The 23,300-nt window shown below is 33.2% G+C and overlaps 1 protein-coding gene across 2 annotated transcripts in view; it reads right to left on the bottom strand.

Moving 5' to 3' along the window:
• Positions 1–23,300, bottom strand: part of LOC145661289 (uncharacterized) — a 43,354-nt gene that overhangs the window by 2,980 nt on the left and 17,074 nt on the right. For both annotated transcript variants that reach the window (XM_081726696.1, XM_081726697.1), the window contains exons 3-10: positions 17,338–17,398; positions 11,301–11,437; positions 7,641–7,749; positions 6,093–6,151; positions 5,200–5,235; positions 3,310–3,448; positions 648–733; positions 87–114 (exon numbers count right to left, since the gene is read on the bottom strand). In XM_081726696.1, the coding sequence (XP_081582822.1) occupies positions 87–114; positions 648–733; positions 3,310–3,448; positions 5,200–5,235; positions 6,093–6,151; positions 7,641–7,749; positions 11,301–11,437; positions 17,338–17,398 (655 nt within the window). The remainder of the gene's footprint in view (positions 1–86; positions 115–647; positions 734–3,309; positions 3,449–5,199; positions 5,236–6,092; positions 6,152–7,640; positions 7,750–11,300; positions 11,438–17,337; positions 17,399–23,300) is intronic.

Here is a 23,300-nt window from a genome sequence, read left to right as displayed (position 1 = left end):
TTTATCTTTTTTTCATTGAAATAAAGATTAATTTCTAAACTTTCTTTGTATAACTATTAATTAATAAATCAAATTATTCTACTTACTCATGACGATATGTTCTTGTGGACAGTTCTGAAATATATGAAGTTAGGTAATGAGTTAATGTGAACTTGTAATGGAAGTCTGTTATAAGTAATGAAAGTAAGTCTTACGCAATTTAAGTTTCATTAACAATTATTATTTGATCCATGGCTTATTGATCGTGATAACAAATCTACTGCTTAGTGGAGCAAATTGCAATAGTATTAAATTTATTTATAATTGATAAAGTACCAAATAGTGGTTTTAAATCTTTTTAAATTTTTTTTAACTTTTTAATACTATTTCTGTTACTGTTTACTTTTTAGTGCAACTTGTATTTCTTTCTAAAGAGTTGAAGTGAAATTTAATAATGGTACGTACGTATTTTCGAATTCAAAGCAATAGTGTTTGAAAAATTGAAAAATTAACAAATTTTCTTTTTAAAAATCTTTGTGTATATAGAAACTTTGAATGATTTTGAAATCGGAATTATTTCTGAGTGTTCAATAATGCAGATGGATAATACTCGTATGAACAAAATTTTCAAAATTCAATTAAACAAAAATTATTGCATAAGAACTTACCCTTTTCATTTGATTCTTCATACATCTGACATAGGTTCTTGAAAGAATGCAAAGAGTTTCCTCATCAAGTCCTCCATAAAAGAATTCTAAATATGGAAAAAATACACAATCAGTCAAATCCAGTACTTTTATTATAGTTTATTATAAAATTTATATTTACCAGTAAAGTCAATAAATATGACTCCAGCTACGTCTACTATTCAAAATTTCAAGCTTTTACTGTGATAAGGAATCTCAATACTGTTCTGTATCAGGTATGATGGCTAATAAAATCTTCATTATTCGGTGCAGCGTTATACTGACGGCTATGTGGCGTGGCAACATATTAGCCGCAAAGTGAAGCCGAAAAAAAAATAGTAACAAAAAAGAAGAAATGAATGCATTTATAAACGGAAACTCTATGGATATTCTGTTAGATGTAATGGGATGAAGCTGTGAATGGTATTGGTCTTTTACTCTTCAATAGGTACTAATTGTTCACTACGTCCGGTGTCAGAAGAACTAGGAACATATCCGACAAGTACAACAGGTTGTCCGTGAAAGTAATTCCCGTACAATTGATCAGAAATATCAGCTGTCAGGCAATTTTGGCAGAGCACTTGCACATAACATGGTTTCCTCACACGCCAAGAGAAGACTATCGGAAGATATACAGGATCATTTGCGGGGAGCTATCTGGCAATATTGACAATGATCTAACATTTCTAAATCAAATTATCACGGTGTTCAGTCATGGTTCCTTCTGTACGAGCCACACTTGAAGTGTCAATCTGCAACCTGGAAGTTGACCAAATGCCCAAACAAAACCAAACAAGAAAAAAGAAAGAATCATAGCAGGACCGATTCAAATGCAAAGTCAGGTTACAAAATTTTCTCGATTCCAGCGGAATCATACAAGAAGAATTTATTCCTTGGGTTAATTACCAAGGAATGACTTTCTGTATCGTCTGCGTAAATCCATCAGTTAAAATTCCATCATCTTTGAAGGAACAGCCATCAACTTTTTTCTTCACGATAATGCTCCATGCATCTCTCTGTTCTTGTGCAATCTGAGCTTACGAAACTAGGAACTATGGCCCTGATGCATTTTGCATATCTCTCCGACCTTGTCCCTGTGATTTGTTCCTTTAGGACAGCTGCATGGAAATCATTTCCGGTTGTTTGGGAAAGCTATCGCCACAGCGATGGAGTTGCTATTGTAGCCCATAAATTCCAGAAAATGTTTGAGCGCTGGATGTATTGCATTATAGGCCAAGAATATCACTTCGAAAATCAATACGCATAACAGGAACGCGGTTCCAGGTATGAACTTTGAAAGCACCCAGTCTTCGAGCTTATTGGCTTGAGTTGTGTAATTATTAATTTAAATGCAAGGTTTAATAACATGAAGATTCTCAGTGTTAATAATTGATTTCTGATACTAAAACTATGTATTGTTTATGGAATTAGTATTAGCCAAAAAATATGGTATTACATTTGTAACGGATTAAAGAAACTAATCCTATTCGTAACATTTTGAACTTTTTTGCAATTACTTTATAACTCAATAGCACTTTTAAATGTTCATCGATTGGTATCCCTTCTATACACGAGGTCGAAATGCTATTGAAAATTGAAATCTATACATTGTTCTTTTACTTTTTGAAAATGATCAAGTTTCTCATATATTAATCAATTCAAGCACAATATTAAGAAAACGAGATACAAATTCTGCAGAGTATATTTTCCAGTAATTACAAGAAAAATAATGTTCTCGAATGCAATATATGAAAGTTGATCATTAAAAGTTTTTTATGAACTTCGTATGATGACGAGTAACTTATATACACACAAAAAGAAAGATAATTTACGATGCAATTCTGTAATCTGTATGAAACTTGTGTACCAATTCTGAAATCTTAAGAGTGCTGCATGGAATATATTTTATTCTTACCGTCAAACATAGCTTTTTACAATGCGTTCAAGAAGCTATTCCGCAGTGGATGTAGGCAGTTGTTATTGTGAGAAAAGGATTGAAAATTCACTTTTCTTCGTGTGTATGCATATCTTATATTGTCCAAATGTCCAACCAGATACGAACAAAGCTAACTTTAACTTCCAACTCTATAGAAACGTATATTGCATAGTTAAGACAGTTTGTTTTACATTGTGCTCACAAGTTATGCTCATTGTGCTCAACAGTTGTTGTGCTCACAAGCCAGTCAGAGGTCTGTTGAATATCGAGTAATACAGGTGTGTATTACAATGTTTAGAATGGAGGAAGAAGTGTTTGCCAGTTGAACACATGTTTCGTGCGGGTTGCAAGTATAGAGAACATGTGAAATACTATTCATTGAGAAGCGATTTAAGACTGTTCATTGAATAGTATCGGAATCGATCTAAAACTATTTATGTACTGAGGAACGCTGTCACATGTAAGGTACATACAATTTATCGATCACCAATCTTTACTTCGAGTATTCCCAAAACTGTGTAGAGGATTGACCTCTGCCTTCAAGCTAAGATAAATAATTTTCAACATTTACTGTAGTGGAGTGTTCTCTTTGCCTAACGCACTTCGCAGATGCTTTTTAAACACAATGTATAAAAAGCTATGTGGTCTAGTCATTTAAATATGCAATTTTAGGAGGAATGCATTGACAAAGGTGAAAACTATACTTACGGTAGTATTGGATCCAAAACGACAAACGAACATTGCATTTTACGTTTGATCTGCTTATTGCACTTGACCATTCAGGACCAGACTTTTCTTTGAGCATTGACTCGTATTTGTCTACATCTGGTAGGCCAGAAGAACGGATCTGAAAATAAAATGAAGTGAGGTATTAAGTAAACTAAAACATTCATTATGTTGATACGAAGAACAGAAGTAAGCTAGGTCCATTAGTGCTATTCAAAACATCGAACAGCCGATTCTATAGTTATGAAATGGTATGAAATCTGTAACGTAACCTAAGCTAATTGGAGATCAAGCCACTCAGCCCTTGAAGGAATGCTCTACCATTGAGAGCCATTGTGTCCCCAAATCAATGCTTATTACAATAACTTGACAGTTTTAAACTTATTACTATACTTGTGTTTATTAAATATTAAATTCACACATCAAAACTCTACTCTCATTAAAGATAGATATACTCTTAAACTACCTTTATTATACTAGAAATCTCTATATCGATATTACCCAAAAGCAATTATCAACAATGTAACTAATAAACAACATAATATAATCGCATCACAGACTAAAACTGCATAGCAACGTTTTCCAACTTCCTTATCATATGATCTGGACTCCATGTCCAGTTACCCATATATATACTTAAAGTTTACTTCCCAACAGCATTTATATAATATTATTACGCATTTTTATATTGTTATTAATTCCATTAATGCCCGGCGGGAGCTCATGTGGTTCGGATTCCACGTTAATCAGTAGGTCCACGTCTCATATAGCCTCGCTGCTGAAAGGGACGCTAAACTAAAAATCAACTCAACTCAATTCCATTAATACTAGTAACAGTGACCAGGATTAAGTTATGCAGCATACTTATGTTAACACTTTGTTAGTAAAATTCATCAAATGTTGAGTAAACGATGAGGATAATTTATGTAAACTGCTCTCTTCTCAACATGACATTAAGGAGGTTTTATTTCATATCGGTTTGTGTTTCTGATAGGAAATTAAACATACTTAATAGAAATGAACTACATCTGCACATAGGTATACTCATATTTCTATTGATTAAATGCTCTGGAAAATCAAAGTTGTTTTTGCAATATATTTTAATTGTCTTCTTAAAACTGAAAAGGAGAAAAACTATACTAGATTCTCAAAAATAATATCCCTCCTGTTTTGCAGTTACTAACCAGTATAATTTACCTGCTTGAGTATATTTCTTTTTATAATGCAGAAGATTCTGTTCAAATTTCTCTTTTATAATTGTGTTACGGGATCTTGATTAGGTAGATTTGACCATTGGATCAAGATACTAAAGTAGCGAAGTCTACAATGGAATTATCGTTAATCCTTACATGTGATTTAACGAAATGAAATTAATGATTGAGGATTTTTTCTAGTTAAATACTGATGTAAAAATCTGACATTTAAAATAGTATCTGGGGCATTTCAGTATGTCTTCGAAAGAAAAACTTGTACGCTGAGAGAATCCCAGCATATGCAAGCTATTGATATTTTGTAGTTGTTTAATGAATAAGAGCTTGTCTTATAGTAAAAGCTACGCCTTCAAATGTAGATGTTAACATCACAAGTTTATATTTCATGATGATATTTCTATATGATATGTAAACCGATACTTGAACATTTTGACCTATGTTAAAACGTAGAAATTAGCTGAGGATTGTAGTGCATGGGGGCTTTTAAATTTGCCGTTAAGTCATTAACCAGTAATGGTAGAATACTAATTATTATTAGAATACTTTTGCTTTATATATTACATCTCAGAAATTACTACATAGCCAACCACGAGGGTATCTTTAAAAGAACATGCGTATAAATTGGAGATTAATTTCTAATTTATGGTAAAATTCTACTTACCATATCCATTCTCTCCAGCACACACTTAGAACCACACTGAAATACAAAGGAAAATAATTGTGAATATAGAATAATCAGACTTTCATTATGTAGAATATAAACATAGAACAAACATAATTCACTTCAGTGTGTCTATTTTTAAAACATCGTTTGAATAAATGTAACTGTGTTGCCTAGCAATAGCCTAAACGTGAATTTACGAATAGCTAATTGTTTAAAGTGAAAGTAAAGTATAAGAACCAGCTTTTAAACTCAGTACAAACAACTAGATTTAATTCATAAGTTTAGTGATGTGATCAATACTTATTCTGAAATGATTTAAAATGACAAAAATATTATTAAAATTACTGTATACTGTATATAAGAGAACATAATTTAAATTATTAAACGCTTTAATTCGTAATTCCTAAAATTATTTTTTAATGTGCAGCAGGGATGCATCATTCATGAAAATAACATATTTACATTACACGCCTGAATTAGATTGTTTCTGGATTCAAACACAATGTAACTTAATATATTTCTTTGACTTCCTTTTCTAAGTTTATATGTCTTTGTGCAACTATCTATCTTCAGTTTCAGTTTAACTTATATACACTAAACCGAGATGGTATCAGTTACAAAATATCTTAATAGCATTTTGCATTCGATAGTCTTTTATGCAATAGCGTTGTTGAATATGTTAAGAGGAAGGTCTGTGGATAGGAGTAGATATCAGCAACACACATAATAGAGAATGTTTGTACTCTGATTTGTAAGAGACTTCTTTGAACGCAATAAAAAAAAACATTACTTAAAGAGATCTTAATTTTGCACAAGTAAAACATTTTTCACTTATACAGATGTTGATATATCATCATTATACAATTATATTGGATTAAGTTTATACTTACAGGTTCTAGTGGTAACTGTCTTCGTGTTCTATTCGCCCTTTCACCAGTTTCAGAAACTCCTGTCAGGACAGAAAAAACAAACCCTTTAGTATTTTATTTGTGATTTGTAATTTTACTTTATTTAAATTACTGCTGAAAGAAATTTTAAGATTGGTGTGTGAAATGTAGCTGTCTTCTTTCATATTGATTCACATTATTTAACATTGATTTGACATTTATTGTATAACTGCAGATAATTTATATAAACTAATAAAATTATTGATTAATTTAAAGAACATAGTAAATGACGCAACAACTAATTTCTGTAGACAAAATGAGGAGTATTTGTAGGAATTCTGTAAGGTCTGCACAAAATGCTGAAAGTCTCTACTCTGCTGGTGAAGACACAATTGAACACGTCGTTCCGTTTTTCTGGCTGCACTTTTCAAGTAACCCCCCGGCCCCGAAGAAAAAAGTCGTGAGTCTCCAAGAGCATTGCCAGAATGAACTAAAAAGAAATATTTTTTCTTATTAACTTCTACAGACCAATTGTTCTATGTACTTTATTATTATACTCAATATATATATATATCTATCTATCTATCTATATATATATATATATATATATATATATATATATATATATATATATATATATATATATATATATATACATTTATAATTTAATTGAATACTAAAATTTTTTCACATGTTTTGTTTAATAGTTCTGTTAAAACGTTCTCCGATATCTTGTTTTACGAAGTCACACGCTTAAAATTGAAAAAATTTCAAAATATCATCTCTCTATCACTTACGGTTTACGAGATATGGCTCCTTAAGTTTACCGAAATCCGAACTTTTTTGCCAATATCTGGGAAACGGTGACCAGTTGGCCAGTGGCCACAGGTTACTATTTGGTGCTAAAATGTAGGTATTGATCAACATATATATGATCTCTCTATGACTTACGGTTCCCGAGATAAGGATCTAAAGCTCCCGAAATCGGAACTTTTTGGGGCAATATCTCGGGAACTGTAAGTCATAGAGAGATGATATTGGTGTTGATCATTACCTAAGAAAATGGTAAACATTTTGGTACCAACGTAGTAACCAGTGGCCAATGGTTATGGCATCTGATGGCAGAATTGGGAATGTCGTTTGGAAGCGTTCGCCAGATTGCGTACAGATATTCTGTAGACGAAGAGGTGAACACTTAGAGAAAACGTGGCTGAATATGAAGGATAGGATTTTTACCAGAAGGTAATCTTGAAACTCATCCCACAATGCGATAAATGACGCAACCGATATTGAGGCTATATCGAAAAATAAGCTAATGTATGTACTATCTGTTGGCTGTATTATTGTATGAAATAATATATAAACGTTTCAATGCAGGCTTTGTAAGCTTACTTTCTGATTACTCCTCGTACAATTATAAAATATTTTATATTGAAAAAATTTACGCTAGTTTTACGATGCACGTTTACTACTTACTTTCCAAAACTAGGTTAATTGCTAAGAGTATGAAATTACAAATAAACGAATAAGAAGAAAATAATTTATTTTTACCTGGAACGGGGTCCAATGGCACTTCTGTTTCACCAAACACCAATTCGGCTCTACATTTGGAAATAGCATCATGCATGGTTGGAGGAACATCTGGCATATCACACCGTACCTGAAAAATCAAATTTTCTTATAAAGATACATGTGCAATAAAACCTTAATTACTCATCTCTTATGTCTGTAGTTTTTCTAACCTTTAACGACTCTAGTGGGGTAGCACAAATCTCAGTCATCATATATTAATCTCTAAATTTAAAGGTGCTCAAAAGATAATGCTGGTTTTCTGTCTACCCTCATAATTTGGCGTAAATTATCATTTTATTAATAGGAACAAAAACGAGTACTGTGACATTTTGTAATGTGAGATTCTTGAGGTTTGAGATATCCCAGAAGAGTATAAACATTAGTATTTTTTTATTAAACATCGTGAACAACAAATTCTACTGGCTCTAGAGAAGCGGCTAGCCAATTTTCAAGTGAGAATGAAAGTTCATTTTAAAAAATAAAAAATCAAATATCAGTTGGAATATGTATATGAGATTACGATTTACTTGCGAAAGCCAAGATAAGGATTAAATATCTAGGATGTTGCTCATAGTTTTCAAGAAAGTTAGAAGAGGAACAAATTAGGAAATGGAAAGCGATGTAGTAACTGAATATGAATTGCAAAAGAGTGGTCACTCAAGTATTAGTAAAGGAACTTGTCTTGAGAAAATACATGACAGTGACAATGTGAAAGAATGAGGTGGAAGTTATTTTCATTGCAGTCTTACATTGTATATCTGGAGATGAAACTAGCAAAAAAGCTTAAAAATGTCTTTATCAACTAATCTATCCAGCCTCTTATTTCTCAACGTAACACTAGCCAGTTCTCAGCCGATTTGAGTTGAATCATTCGAATTTTCATATATTGGCAAATTTATAATACGAGAAACAAACAGAAGAACATTGACTTAGCTGTGAACTTAAAAAAATTAAAAACTGCAACAAAATGCAATATTTGCAGAAGCAATTATGGTTTGTCAGATCCTCCAGAACATATCTTTTACCAGAGTAGTTAAAGGTTAGTCTTAATTCTAAATATATTTCTCCCCTCCTATTCAGATTTCTCTATGCCTTCTAAACCATAGAGAAAGACAATCCTACACCGAACTTAATGATCTCACTAACTACGATTAGTATGTAGATTATTTCTGCCTTCAGGGAGATAATTCAGACTATATCAGAAATTCGTCGCTTTGGTTTTAGTCACTCTTTCAGCTTCCATGTTCGTCTATTGATTATTTTGTGCACATATGGTTCGGATCTAACGTTAAACTTTAGATAAACGTCTCATATAGCCTCAGAACAGAAAGCAATGTTAAACCGAAATTCAACCAACCAATCATCTATTGATTATGTGTAATTTATTCACGACTTGAGAACATCAAATATGGGTTATTCGTAACTTTATCTGTTCGTAGCTGTAACATATTTTCTATTTCTGCAGCACCTATAACACCTATACTCTTTAAATTTTAATTATTATCCATGAAACTTCCATGTGTGAATATAAGTGTAAAAATTGTAAGGAAAATCGACAAATAGAAACATATTTTAACATCTTGTCTGACTGACTAACTCCTTGTCTACTTACTACTACTATTATTAATAGTATTATAAATTGTGGCGATGCAGTCCTTAAGGTGTCCTCCGAGTGGGGAACGTTTAACAGTGTGAAGAGTAGGGAATGAAAGGATTCTCCCGAACACCAACTGATCACTGGACTGCACAAACTGGAGCGTTCAGATGCATAGCTAAGATTTGCGTTGTGTTGATTATAATATTAACAATTTAAACTAGAAATATATCCAAATAAGAGTATGTAGAAATAAAGAAAAAATATAATTTCCTTCCCTAATTTTCCTTAAATGAGGATAGGACATAGATATAAATAATAGATGTTATAATTTTGAAGAAACTTAATTTTGAATTGCAAATCTAGAAAGCAGATGTTGGTGGTACATATATGAAAGTCTTTTGCAATGAGTATAACAAAAGTGATGTAGGATAACATAAACGTAAATCAAAATTAAACAGACACAATCATATCGTTATTACGGTACTGTACATTTTTAATAAGAGACACCATTTGAAAATTCGATTGGCTATCTTTACTATTGAGGCAATATTACTAAAAGTAAACAAGTAAATGTCACTTATCCAATCAAATTTGGCATTTGATACCAGAGAGGAATGTTTACAATAGTAATAATAACGTATTCAAAGTCTGTTACGTAGGAAAGTATAAGTAAGGGATGAATCACCTTTCTGCACAGCGTCATAGGTTCGATGCTAGTCATTAGCTTTATTTCTAGTGATTAGACGAATGTTTATTAATATTCATTAGGGTTATTCGTATTAGATTTTCGAGATTAAAATACCTGAAAATACCATTTTCATTTTCGTGCCTTGTGTGACTCGGTGGAAGGAAGAAGAGTATTTAGTGATACTACCGAATGTCTCGTTTCTTGATTATTTCAATATATAGGCTATTAGGCTATATTATACTGAGCTATAATTGTAGTTGAATTTTAAGTTACCTACGTCTTTTCGAAAACTCTTATAAAAATTCATAGAAACCTTGTTTCTCGACAGATTCAATGACGAATGTTGATGTCAATAATACTTGCTTTGTGCATGCACTCCAGATGATCGAAACTTTAAATGTTTATGTTTCATTAACATGTATTTATTACTCAAATTTCTAATAGCAACCTTCTCATGTTTGCACGTATTAATCACGTTCAAAGATTCTAATAAACTGATGGGTATAATTAACCTACATTAATTAACATCTATTTATGTTACTTACTTCTAAAGTTAATAAGCAAAATCATTAAGCTTGGATATATCCCTTCCGTAATTATATAATGTAGTGCATTTCATTAAAAATTGTTCTTTTAGAAAACAATATCACAGTTTCTTTACCGATCATTCTGCAGCAAAATATCTCTCTATATAAAATGTCAATTTTATAAATCAATACGGGTTTAAACACAATACTACAAACGGCAATTTCAAATTTCCCCAAACTCAAAGTGAATGTTAAGAAAACCTAGATAAATATCGTATTTCTTCTATTCTTTACTAGCATCATACTCATTTGGATCTACCTCATTCTTTGACATTTTCTTGTCAAACTGATACTGGCCTTGCACACGTTAAAGAAGAGAAAAGCTACATTTCTGCGTACCACCCCTTCCATCAGAGCCCATGACTCAACTTTGAAGCTCATAATTAGTATTATCGGTTGATATCTTTCTTCCTTCAAAATAATTTTACTCAACTGTAACATTCTAATTGGGAAAAATGAATAATAATCTACTCAGTGTACTTCTGATCACTTCTAATTGTAAAATAAAATCATGATGACATTTCTTCCGTGAGCTAGGAATATAGGTGCTTATAGCAAGTGAGCTTCCAACACCTAATCGTTTATTTGTTAAAGTGATTTAATTACTTTCAGATATTACTTAATTTGTCTCATTTGTAAGTCACTTTACGTATGTGTGCTTGGGTTTTAAGAACAATTAATGGGACATCTGGATACTTCTCATTAACCGATAAACAGCATTGTTGACTTAGTCAATGGTAATAATTAAAAAGTAAAACATTCCTTACCGTACAATCACGACTATATGCAGCTTGTTTGTGATGACGTCTTTGTCCATTTCTCAAAGGGATGCTTATAGTTAATTGAGGTTCACCATACTCTATTCCCAGTGCTTCTATTGGAATAGGGTAAGCTGTTCCTTTACCTAAATTTAAAACAAAGTAATGCTTAAGTGTATACGAATGTATATGAACTAAGATAAATGATATATTATACATATGAACTTTCAACATAAGACATCATGAGTTAATTAATCACATTTGTGTCAGTTTTATATATATACAAACTGAATTAATCTTAAGATCTTCCTAGTACTTATCTATACTTAGAGTAATTATACTAAGTATTTCCTTCTGAATAAAAATTTAAGAAACGAAAAATAAAACAGCTGGTCAAGGTCCATTTATGCTGCCAATTGACGACACAAGTGAAGAGATCTCTTTTTGTGGAAAAATGAATTTCAGATTTCAACAAATTTATAAGTTTAATGACCTTGTATTTCTGATTAAGTACTTTTTTGATGTCCGGCTTCCGTTCGTTTCTAAATTTTGTCAAGATGTATAGTTCTAAAACGTCCTCCGTTCAGCGTATAGACACAAACTTTATATATATATATATGTACAGGGTTTTCATAAAGTCTGGACGGATTTAATTTGCTTATAATTTTCATAAAAATGCTCATAATGAAATCAAATAAAGTGCAAACGGTAGCGAAAGGATTAAATTTTTACTTGGCAACACTATTAGATTAGCGGCAACTCTGAACACGTTGAGAGAGGGAGAGGGAGGGCAAGGGTCAGTTTCTTACCTAATTCCATCCATTGTTGTTTTCATTGTTGTTTCAATGTTGACTGTTAAAAGTAAGTTGTAAGCTGTATTGGTGTGTGTGTCTTTTAAAGAAATAATGAAATGAAAAACTTCCCTGAGAAGACTATTTTTTACCGTATCAAAGATGGCGTCGGTGAAAGAGAAAGCGCAATGTGTTCTGTGGTACGCAGAGCTAACATCACCAATTCTGGTGTGTCGAAAGTTCACCAAAGAGTTCAAAAAGCCGGCACCGACTGAGAGTGCAATCCGAAAGTGGCATGCTAAGTTCTTGGAGACAGGAAGCGTCCTGGACCGTCCTCGAAGTGGGAGGCCGCCAACATCGCCTGCAATAGTGAGCAGGGTAAGGGAAAGCATCATCAACAGCCCACAGAAGTCGATTCCTAGACGATCCATGGAACTCGCAATTTCACAGACAACCGTGTTTAAGATAGCCAAGAAGACGATCAAGGCCAAAGGTTACAAAATCAAGATAGTCCAGGATCTGCATGATGAAGATTTGGACATCCGGTTCAACTTATGTGACGCCATGCTCAAGCAGTTGGAACATGGCGACGTTCTCCTTTCAGCCATCATGTTCTCAGATGAGGCAACCTTCCATGTCTCCGGGAAGGTTAACCGACACAACTGTCGCGTTTGGGGCACGGAAAACCCAAAGGAATTTGAGACACATGAGAGAGATAGCCCTAAAGTGAACGTTTGGTGCGCTGTGCCCTATGATCATCTGATTGGACCGTTCTTTTTTGAAGAGAAGACCGTGAATGGAGATTCGTACCTGGATATGTTGCAGAAATACCTCATTCCGGAACTGGAGGCACGTGGAATCCAGAACGACATCGTGTTCCAACAGGACGGGGCACCCCCTCACTATGCAATCAAGGTGAGACAGTTCCTTGACGAGAAATTCCCTAACCGATGGATTGGCCGCGGTGGCCCGACCGCTTGGCCGCCAAGATCACCCGACCTTACCCCCTGCGACTTCTGGCTTTGGGGCCATGTGAAAACGGAAGTTTACGCAAAGAAGCCAAGTGGTTTGGAGAACTTAAAGGACAAAATCAGGGCGTCTGTGGCTGTGTGTGTGTGTGTGTGTGTGTGTGTATAAAGTATATATCCCAGCTCTCTTTTTTCACTTGAAGTTGAAAAAGAGAATTTTATATTGAAGTTTGTTTCTTTACAAGAAGGTACCAGCATGGCAAGACTTTGACACGGGTATTACTATGGTCATACATGAACAAAACATGGTCATCTAATGAAATTATACTCTCTAGTATTCAGTTGTTTCAGCTATACCAAAATAAATAAATAAATAAAGGAGAAGAAATCGCATTGCGTTGATGACATTCCATTTATGGGAATGCAAGAATTTAGAAGAGATGTTTAGTTTGAAATATAGATTGGCATAAAAACAATTTAGATTATTATGTCTATCTCATGGAAGAAATCGGATTAATTATAGACGTCATAGACGCAGACTTTTCGATGTTCAAAGATCTAATAAGACTACCAGACCGATTTTCGATTTAAGTAGCAGAAAGGAAAAAGAATTCACATTAAAATTTATAATTAACGGAATGTTCGAATTGGGAATGTTTGTGACTTTCCTTTTCTTTCTTTCTTTTTTAATACTCTCGCCGCCACGTGCACCACCGGTGGTCACATCATATTCTTTTCAGCGGGCCACGTGTACCATCCGCAGACACGTAACCTTTACTCTTTGAGGCCTCGTGCTCTTCCGATGTTATACGTAGCGTGAAGTGGCATGTGCGTTTTAGAAAAGAGAACTTCCACATGTAACATATAAAAATGATTCACGGTTTCCTGTAGTATTTAGTGCTTTTTTGCATGTTGAAAAAGAGCTCTTGATTACCGACTTATTTTATAAAGTTAGATTTATCTTATTTCATTATTTATTGTTTTTTGGAAAGCTATAATCGCACATGTTTAATTGATTTATGCACAAAGATGAAATTTTGTGGGAATAGGTTTCATTTCCAAACTTACTTTTGTGCACACACACACACATATATACTTTTGTGTGCATATATCCTGTATTCAGAATGAAGAAAAATGTTGTGTCTAGTCTTTTTTATTTGTATTTTCATTATCTATTTATTTTGGTGTAGCCAGAGAGAGGAGCCGATGCAGCAGGTTCCATTTGTGATACCGATGAAGTGACTTCTTTTATTAAATTAATTTATCAGAAAAGCAAGTATTGTACAGTCACCTCCAAAAACTTAATTAATTAACACTACATAAAATTTCCCTAATTAGTTATATGCTATATTCTTTTTTTAACCTATTTGATCTCTTTCTCGTTAGGATATGCTTCAAAATTCACCATCTGAGGATGCGAATAGACAGCATTTAAAAAAGAGTAAAGATATTTAAATTTTAATTTCTTTTAATACTTTGCTTCTGTTAAACCGAATAATAAGGGCGCTCGAATTTGGTGTCTGTGGACCCTTACTACCGGTTTTAGAACTAAACTTTTCCGATGTTGATCCAGCTCATGAGACAATTTAAGAGCAAACATGAATTAACATGTAGGGGAACATGTATCGAACAACGGTCCAGAAGGCCAGAAACAATGGAGCTTGGTTGACAAAGCACTGACAACGCATCACTCAATTTAACGAGCGTCATCTGGCCGTTCATAGATATTTATAGACTATAGCAGAAGGAAGTTTAGTCTAGTACTTTCTTGTACCTATTACCTAATTTTATCAGTACGGTGGAACTAAAGAAAACTGAAACTAATGGACGCGTAGTCAGTGGATTGGCTTCCAACACAATATTTCTATCATTCATAAGACAGCATATGTAATTAATGCTAATAAGACAGCGCGATGCTCGAATCCAATTTGACACATAGATCTACATGTTCTGGCTAGACGCCAGGTAAATCCAACTAGTGGAGTAAGTACCCAATACAGCAAGTTGCAACACGGCTCTACGTTCCCTTCAACTTTCACTTTAATTGATTTCAACATAAAATTTAGTTAATAATGCGAATCATTCTTGATTTTTCGCTATGTATGGCGTCGATCCTTTAGGGGGAAGGGTGTCAGCCCTCAATCTACTTGCTTCCTCCAGGGTAATATATATATATATATATATATATATATATATATATATATATATATATATATATATATATATATATATATATATATATATATATATAATTACAACATTACCATTGCCTATTTCACAGTTATTTCTACTTTTGATCAGTTGATTCGAATTTGATTAGTAACTAATTCTGGACACTAAATTGTATTTATGTTAGGCTTTATTTGGCTTATCCGACGATAGGCGATAATTAGTTCTCTTACAATATATGTCATGCTAAAGTCATGCTTGTTGTGACCTCTTAACTTCACCTATGAGGTGTAACGCTTGTCGCTTCGTGGAAGGAAATCTGTTGTAAAAATGTGAAGAGAGAATTTCAGAAATGATTTTAATTTTTGAACAATTATTTCATGTAATACCCTTGAACTTAACCTGAGGTATTTGAAATATTAAACATAAATAACTATTCAAAAACACAGTTGTCCGTTGTTTAAACCTAACAGTTAGTCTTCTGGTATCAGTTCCGATTGTAGAAGCTTTCCATTCTAATCCCAATATGTCACATTAGTAAGTGATTTTTATTTAGACAGGAAAATATATATATCTACAGTATTGGAAAGTCTAGGGAAAGAACTATTAAATTAGTGAATATATATATATATATATATATATATATATATATATATATATATATATATAAAAGGTTAGTCCTTATTTTTTAAGTTCCGAGTTTTTTGAGCTTTACCCCTTAAAACTGTTCCTTATTAGACCAACATAACCCCTGAGAAAAAATAGCTCAATTGAATAATATTAAATGGTGCCTCAAGCGACCTTAATTTTTGAACAGTATATAGTATGAGGCAGAGGTACCTGATAAGTTTGAGAAGACAATTTTAAGTTAATGAAACAGATATTATAAGGGCAGTGACTATTAAATGATTATAGGTAAGTTGGAAATAAGATAACATGCCAGTTTGCGGTGAAAAGCTACCTCAAAATGACATGCCATAAGATCCCCTTCCTATTAAATATTTTGAGCCCGAATCCAAGATTTATTTTATTTTATTTTTATTTTTATTTTAGTTCAAGCACAACACAACAGGCTCTAGGCCCAATTATTGTGTTGTCTTTGACAACGAAATACATAATAATACAAAAGAGTGAAATATACAAATAATTAAAAGAAATACACTTTACAAAATAGACAATTCAAAAATACACATTCATATTGTCTTTGCATATGTGCTCTTTATATGCCGTTTCCAAAACATGCCTGTTTAATTGTTCTTTTGTACACACTTTCCGACATGCTAAATATATCAGTATTGAAGTCTTTTTCGACCTCATTGTGGAAAGTGCTTATCCTCCATATAGGAGATTTCCGAAGGATATTTTTTCTTGCCTTTCTTTGATAAAACGTAGATGTGTTTCCTATCCTCGTTCTGGTTGATAGGACATGGAAACAAAGCAACGAACGCATGTCAATAGAGACAATCTTATCATGTATTAATTTATATAAAAATATTAGATCATTATATCTTTTTCTTTCGTATAAAGTGGGTAGTTGATAATTTTCCAGTAACTCTCTGTAAGATTCATATTTCGGGTAAAGCCTAGTTTTCCTGTACGTTAGAAGTCTTAGGAATTTTTTCTCTATTCCTTCAATCATATCACAGTATTTTTGCATATTTGGTGCCCACACAACAGTAGCATATTCTAATTTTGACCGAACGTAAGTGAAATACAATTTCATTAAAGATAAATCATTACGAAAGTCTTTTACCTAGCCTCATGATAAAACCATAATGGCACACTTTAATATGGCTGGCTGCCATGATGATACTATAAAGTAATAGATGTAGTTCTACCTCCTTTATTTCGATTCAAGATATGATCTCACTCTATCTAGCGCTTCCAAACATACAAGGTATTTTTGCCTCATATTGCACACCGTAAATGCACAAAAAATTTAAGATCGATTGGGCCACCATTCAATTAAGCCAATTTTTCTCAGAAGATACTTTGGCCTAATATGGAATCAGTTTAGAGGGAGAGATTCAAGAACAAACTCTTAAGTTGATAAACAAGTACCAACCTAATGTATCATTCATTACAAGTAAAACAATATGGTAAAATAAAAATGCTCACCTTCGGCTGACGTTAAGTTCTCAAAGTCATCTGTGTCAGTGTTTTCAGTGTAGGAAACAACCTGAAATTAGAAGAATCATATAATTATCATTTAGAGAAGGTGAAGAATTTACTGTACAAGTTTATGTTAGTTTCGGATTTTAAATACACTAATAACCAAAACAATAACGCACAACTTTCTTTAGACGAATATAGCTGTAGAATATTTCGATATATCGATAGATTGATCGATATTTTCAAATATTGAAACATAGATATTGATTTTTTTCTGACCAATATTTAGATATCTTAATATTTCAATATATTTCGATATCTTGATATCTCAATATTTTCTATATTTCGATATTTTTTATATTGGAATATTTAGATATTTTCCGCCTAATACATCATACAATAATGGAACGATCTTGTACACGTATATGTACACATCATGCAAAACTGGTTAAACTTTTAAAATTGACTTTCGAATACAACTATCACCTACCTCGAACTCGGTTTTTAAGATGTTGCATTGATTAACATGTATCTTCAGGGAGATATTGGGGTGCTCAAAATTTACACGAGAAATGGAGTATCTCACGAGTTACTCAAGTTAGGACGATGAAATTCGGTATATGAACCCCGCATTAAAAATATGAGGACATGTGTTCGAATGTTTCTGAAAATTCCCGTTTGAAGGGCGGAGGAAGTAGGGCATTTTCTATATTTTTTCATCACATTAAAGGTGATGTTGTCTCTTTTTTTGTGATCACATCACGGTAAAAGATAAGTTAAAATGATTTTTGGAACATAGTAGACAACCCTTATATAAGCAGGGATTTTATTATGTCACTTTGATTAAATGACATATTCTAAGGAGGGTAGGGAATTCAAAATATATACCATAAAATAATATCTTACGGACTTCTATAATTATAATCACTGAAATGCATATCCTAAGGGGAAAAGTGGTTCAAATATTTTTCACAAACCTCTTCTCCCCATGAGAAGAAAGAGCATTCAGATAATTTCCTTATAAAAACTAATAGTTGCTTGATGTTGCACTATATACAAGATCGAATAGTTCAATTGCTTAATAATGCCATAATTTAGCAGAACATATGCTAGCTGTTTGGATTTTTCTTACTTTAGAGCGATGAAGAAGAGAAGAAAGCATGACGGTTGTAAAAAGACTCTAATTCAAGATTTCAACGCATTTGTACGTTTTACGAGCTGTACATGGCAGGGAAGTGATTCCTCGATGCTTTTCCTTCTGTCAATGCGTCCGTTTTTTTTTCGGTGGGTTTAACTTGCTTTGAGACACTTCCATTCAACGTGCAAAAGATTCTCCAGTCTGGGGAGGAGGAGGGTCGGATTTTGTATGACACTGCTTTAAATGACATTGGTGGTTTACTGGAGTAAGAAAATAAAATATTGTAAATTTCTCAAAATCATCTCTAATGATTTTCTTTATCTACACACACACACACACACACACACACACACACACACACACACACACACATATATATATATATATATATATATATATATATATATATATATATATATATATATATATAACAAATATTAGGGATGGCCAAAACCAGAAATTTTTAATATCTGGATTTCGGGATAGTAAAATCGGAGAAATCCCGACTTTGGTTAAAATCCTGATTTGGGATAAAAATTGCTGTTTATAAACAATTTGCATCTAGATTGCTTTGATTTGATTTTAAGTTTATCGTCCCATTCAACAGTGAGTCTATATGGGACGTGGACCTACATTTTAATGTGGAATCCGAACCACATGAGCTCCTGCCGGGAATCGAACTTGGGTCTCCCACGCAATTTGCATATAGAATCATAGTTACTCTTCAATATAACTGGACGAAAGGTAAGTCAGAACATTACTTGTGCGAACGAAGATCGACAAAGAGACTTCAAAACAGTACATAAATGGCCAATAGCACTGCCATGTCTCGATCTAGTACAGGTTTACTATTATAAAGTAATTACTTATTGTATCAAAGATTATTTAGTGTCTAATTCTGCATACGCCATTCCATTTAAAATTTCCTAATTTCAGGACGTGGAGAATGTAGTTTACGGTCCACCGTTTCAGAGAATTTTCTGAATTTCTTATTGGAAACTCAACCAAACACATGTCAATTGATTAATTTTTGTTGATTTTTTTTTCATATGTAGACACTGTTACGAAATATATACAGATTTCCTCTATCATATGCTCTTGTATTCCTCTGTCTCCTGAAACAAGTTATTTATCACACTGTGTTTGTCTACATGACTCATTCCCTGTGTTACAAATCGTGTTACAGTGTCTGGTTTTCAACCAGACAGTATGGTTTTATTATTTGTTATCTGGTGCCCGGTTCATTAGTCAGACCAGACACCTTTCGTTTGGTCTTTTTATTTGCAAAAATTATGCACATATTTTCAGATAAAGATATGTCGATTAGTTAGTTAATTTTGTACTTAAGTTGGGACTTTATAGAAATATGTTACAGTGACCGGAATCCAAATGTAATGAACATTGTGTATGATCATATTTACTATTCCCCCAAGCTATAGTTACATAGATAAGATTAACAGTAGGATGAAACATGCATGAAATAATAACAGACTGCTCAACTTTTAATGTATTTCCATATCTCCATGTCATGTATTGAATTTATATTATTGAAAAACAATTAATGTTGCACACGAGACGAGAAGCACCTTTTCAAATTCGAGACGAGACGAAAATTTTCTCGAGTCTTGCAGGCAAAAAAAAAAAAAAAAAAAAAACTTGTTAACCCGTTAACTGAAATCTTCGATCTCAAATACCGTTTACTATTAACTCTATTAACTTGTTCATAGTATTTTACAACTATAAGTTATAAAAGGATTGTACGAACATAAGAAGATGTCCACGTTTAAAGATATGCAAGTCATTATCATATACTCCATTAATACATATAGTTTAAATGTTCTTATATCACGCTGTTCGTGGACTTATTATCACACGGAAGTATTCTGTAACTTCTAAATTAAATTAAGAAAAAAATTAAGGCATAAATTTTGCTCATAAGTTTACAAAACGAGACGAAAAATGCTTTCCGAGAATCGAAACGAATCAAGGGGCCGCGGTAGCTCTGTGGTAGAGCGTTCACCCTTGGTGGGTCCTTCATTCAATTCCAGCTCGCGCCAATTGCAATTTGTATTGGACAAATACTGTGTGCAAGGGTTTACTCGGGGTTCACCCGGTTTCTACCACTTTCTTCATTCCAACATTTCATACATTTCTCATCATCACCATCTCCCTCAGCCTTGGCTCATAATCGTGGAACGTTAAACTAAATAGTTCATTTCATATTTTTCGAAACAAACAGAGAAATAATTCGTCGAAAATAAAAGTGAGACGAGAAAGAATTTTTCGAGAATCGAGACGAGACGGAAGTTTGCAAAATGTACGAACGAGATGAAAAAGTGAAAATTTTAAATTTTCCGTCCCACTATGCCGGTTAGGCTAAAGAAGACGGTAATGGTGGAATGTAGAAAGTGATGATGAGAACCCCCAGAAATCCATGCACACGGCGTTTGTTCACCACAAAGCTCATTTGGCGAAGGCTGGGATCGAACCGACGACCCTATGCATCATAGGTGAACGCTCTACCAGTGAGCTACCGCATCCCCAATAAAGCAGACGAGAAAACTTTATATTTAATTTCGTCTTGTTTTATAAACAACATTAAAATCGTTATAAATTTTGTTAGGAAATATTACAAGCTAGGTAGAATTTCCCCTTTCCAGTTAAGCAAAATTGAACTATAAAACTTATGCAACAAACTTAATCTTATTTATTTGAATTTCTCATACCACTGATAACATTTAAAAGTTTTGGATTATGTTGTAGCACTACAAGAATGAAAAGTATTTATTTAGTAATGTAAGCATCAACTAGTATACAAAATTAGCTGCTGTTTTGAGTTTTATGCAGTGAGACTATAATATCCTTTGTCACTAACCTCATTTGTTGATTCAAAGGTTCTTTGAAATAACATAGGCCTTATTTATCCTCTTAACCATATTTAATTCACAGATAAACTACTCAGTACTGGAAAACGGAAAGTGGCAATTCAACGAAAATACAAATAGCTATGTGATTATTATTGCTGCTAATGTAATTGCACAGTATAATGTAAATTGTATTATAACCTAGTTTAGTACCACCGAAAAAAAGGAAAGAAACAATATCAAATATATTAGCTAAAATTATTGCTGATGGCTATATCCTTTTTCGTACTTCAGATAAAGTAATTTGGACAGATCTTGAATTATGGCATGTGTCCGGTAGACCAGAAAAAGAGAACTAGCAACATTGGTTACAAATAGCACTATTCGAACTAGGATTAAGAAATGATGCTATAATGTAAGTAGAGTTTTCCATAGTTGATTTGCCAACACATTTATTAAAATCATGGTCAGTTCTTTTTTATACATTTAATTGTGTCGCTATCTGACTCACCTGGAACAAGATGTACATTTAATAAACTACGTATATAAAAAGGGGAAGGGGCTGCCCCATATCAATCTCTCCATCATTGCAGTAATATTGAAAATTGACTTTGCTTGCATTCAAGTACGTTAAATTTCAGATCCCCGATGCTACAAAGACTTTTTTGATGGTTCATTATGAAATACAATGGTTGTGTACAGTCATGTTAAGCAAACTTCCTTCTCAAAAGGTCTATCTTTAACTCAGGGGAGGTTCTCTAACAGTCACACAGTCACACAGTCAGGGGAGGTTCTCTTGTAGTCACACAGTCACATGCCTTCCCAATTAATACGAAGAAAAACAATAAAAAGAATAATTACGGACATTTATTTATGCAAGCAAAAGGGAACGACTGAATAAACAAATATCTTTTTTGAATATAAAATTTGCAACCCTGATTGGTGTTCACGAGAAATTTGGCAACATAACGTAAGTCACGATGCTTCTTGGTATTCCCTGTTTGCATGTTTTGGCTTAGCTCTTTCTTGGATTATCCTTCCTCACAGAACAGTCGTTTAAACGCTCACTCTTGCGTACAATGTAATCACACTTTTATCTTGACTAAATAAACGTAATTTATACCAAGCTCTTTGCGGCAGGCGGGAAAGGAGAAAACGCGGTGAATCTTTCAAGCTGATTGCTGATTATGCGGCTGCATTGATTGCACACAAACAAGATGGGAAGATTTCGTTGCTGATCGCAGAAAAAGGCTGACTTGTAATATTTCAAGGGAGAGACTCTGCAGTAGATTTTTGAAGCATTGTGCATGGTTATATGCAAATTATTATGAAGAAAAGTAAAATGCTTTATTAGTGCATTTCATAATTTTGAAACTTAATAACAGCTGATTTACAGTATATTTACAAAGCTTTTCTTTGAAGACATTTATGGAAAGCATTTAGCATATTAATATTTTGAACTACATTTTAAATTGATTTACCTCTGTGAAAGTGAGCATGCAAAGGCACGATAAATGTAAATGTTACACTTGTAGTTGAAATAAATAATTATTAAATATCAGAAAGTTGAAACTAGTCATTTGTTAATTTGTGTTCAAGTTAGGGTAAGTTTAAAGTGGGGAATAGTCACGGGTTTAAGTAAATTCGGTCTCCGCTAGATTTACGGAATTTTGTGTGTATTTTGAAGCTTTCCCGTGGACATATGGTTAACAAATGCATATCCGAATGGGATAACAGCAGGTCTATATCTTGGTGCTGAAATGAATTGTCGAATGAATTATCATTTGCTTTAAGGTTGATTCGAGATAAGCGCTCCTTTCAATGTATTGCTAAATTTTTGGGAGATATTTGCTCGACCGTTTGCAGAAACATAGCAGATATCCTCCCCTTATACCCTCCATTACATCTCTGATTTAGATTTGATTTTTTCACCCTTTCAGCACCGAGGCTATATGAGACCTGGACTT

This window comes from Thermobia domestica, chromosome 1 (assembly GCF_964235325.1).
Source record: "Thermobia domestica chromosome 1, izTheDome1.hap1.1, whole genome shotgun sequence".
In the NCBI taxonomy this organism is placed as follows: domain Eukaryota; kingdom Metazoa; phylum Arthropoda; class Insecta; order Zygentoma; family Lepismatidae; genus Thermobia; species Thermobia domestica.
This window is presented reverse-complemented; position numbering and strand designations above follow the sequence as displayed.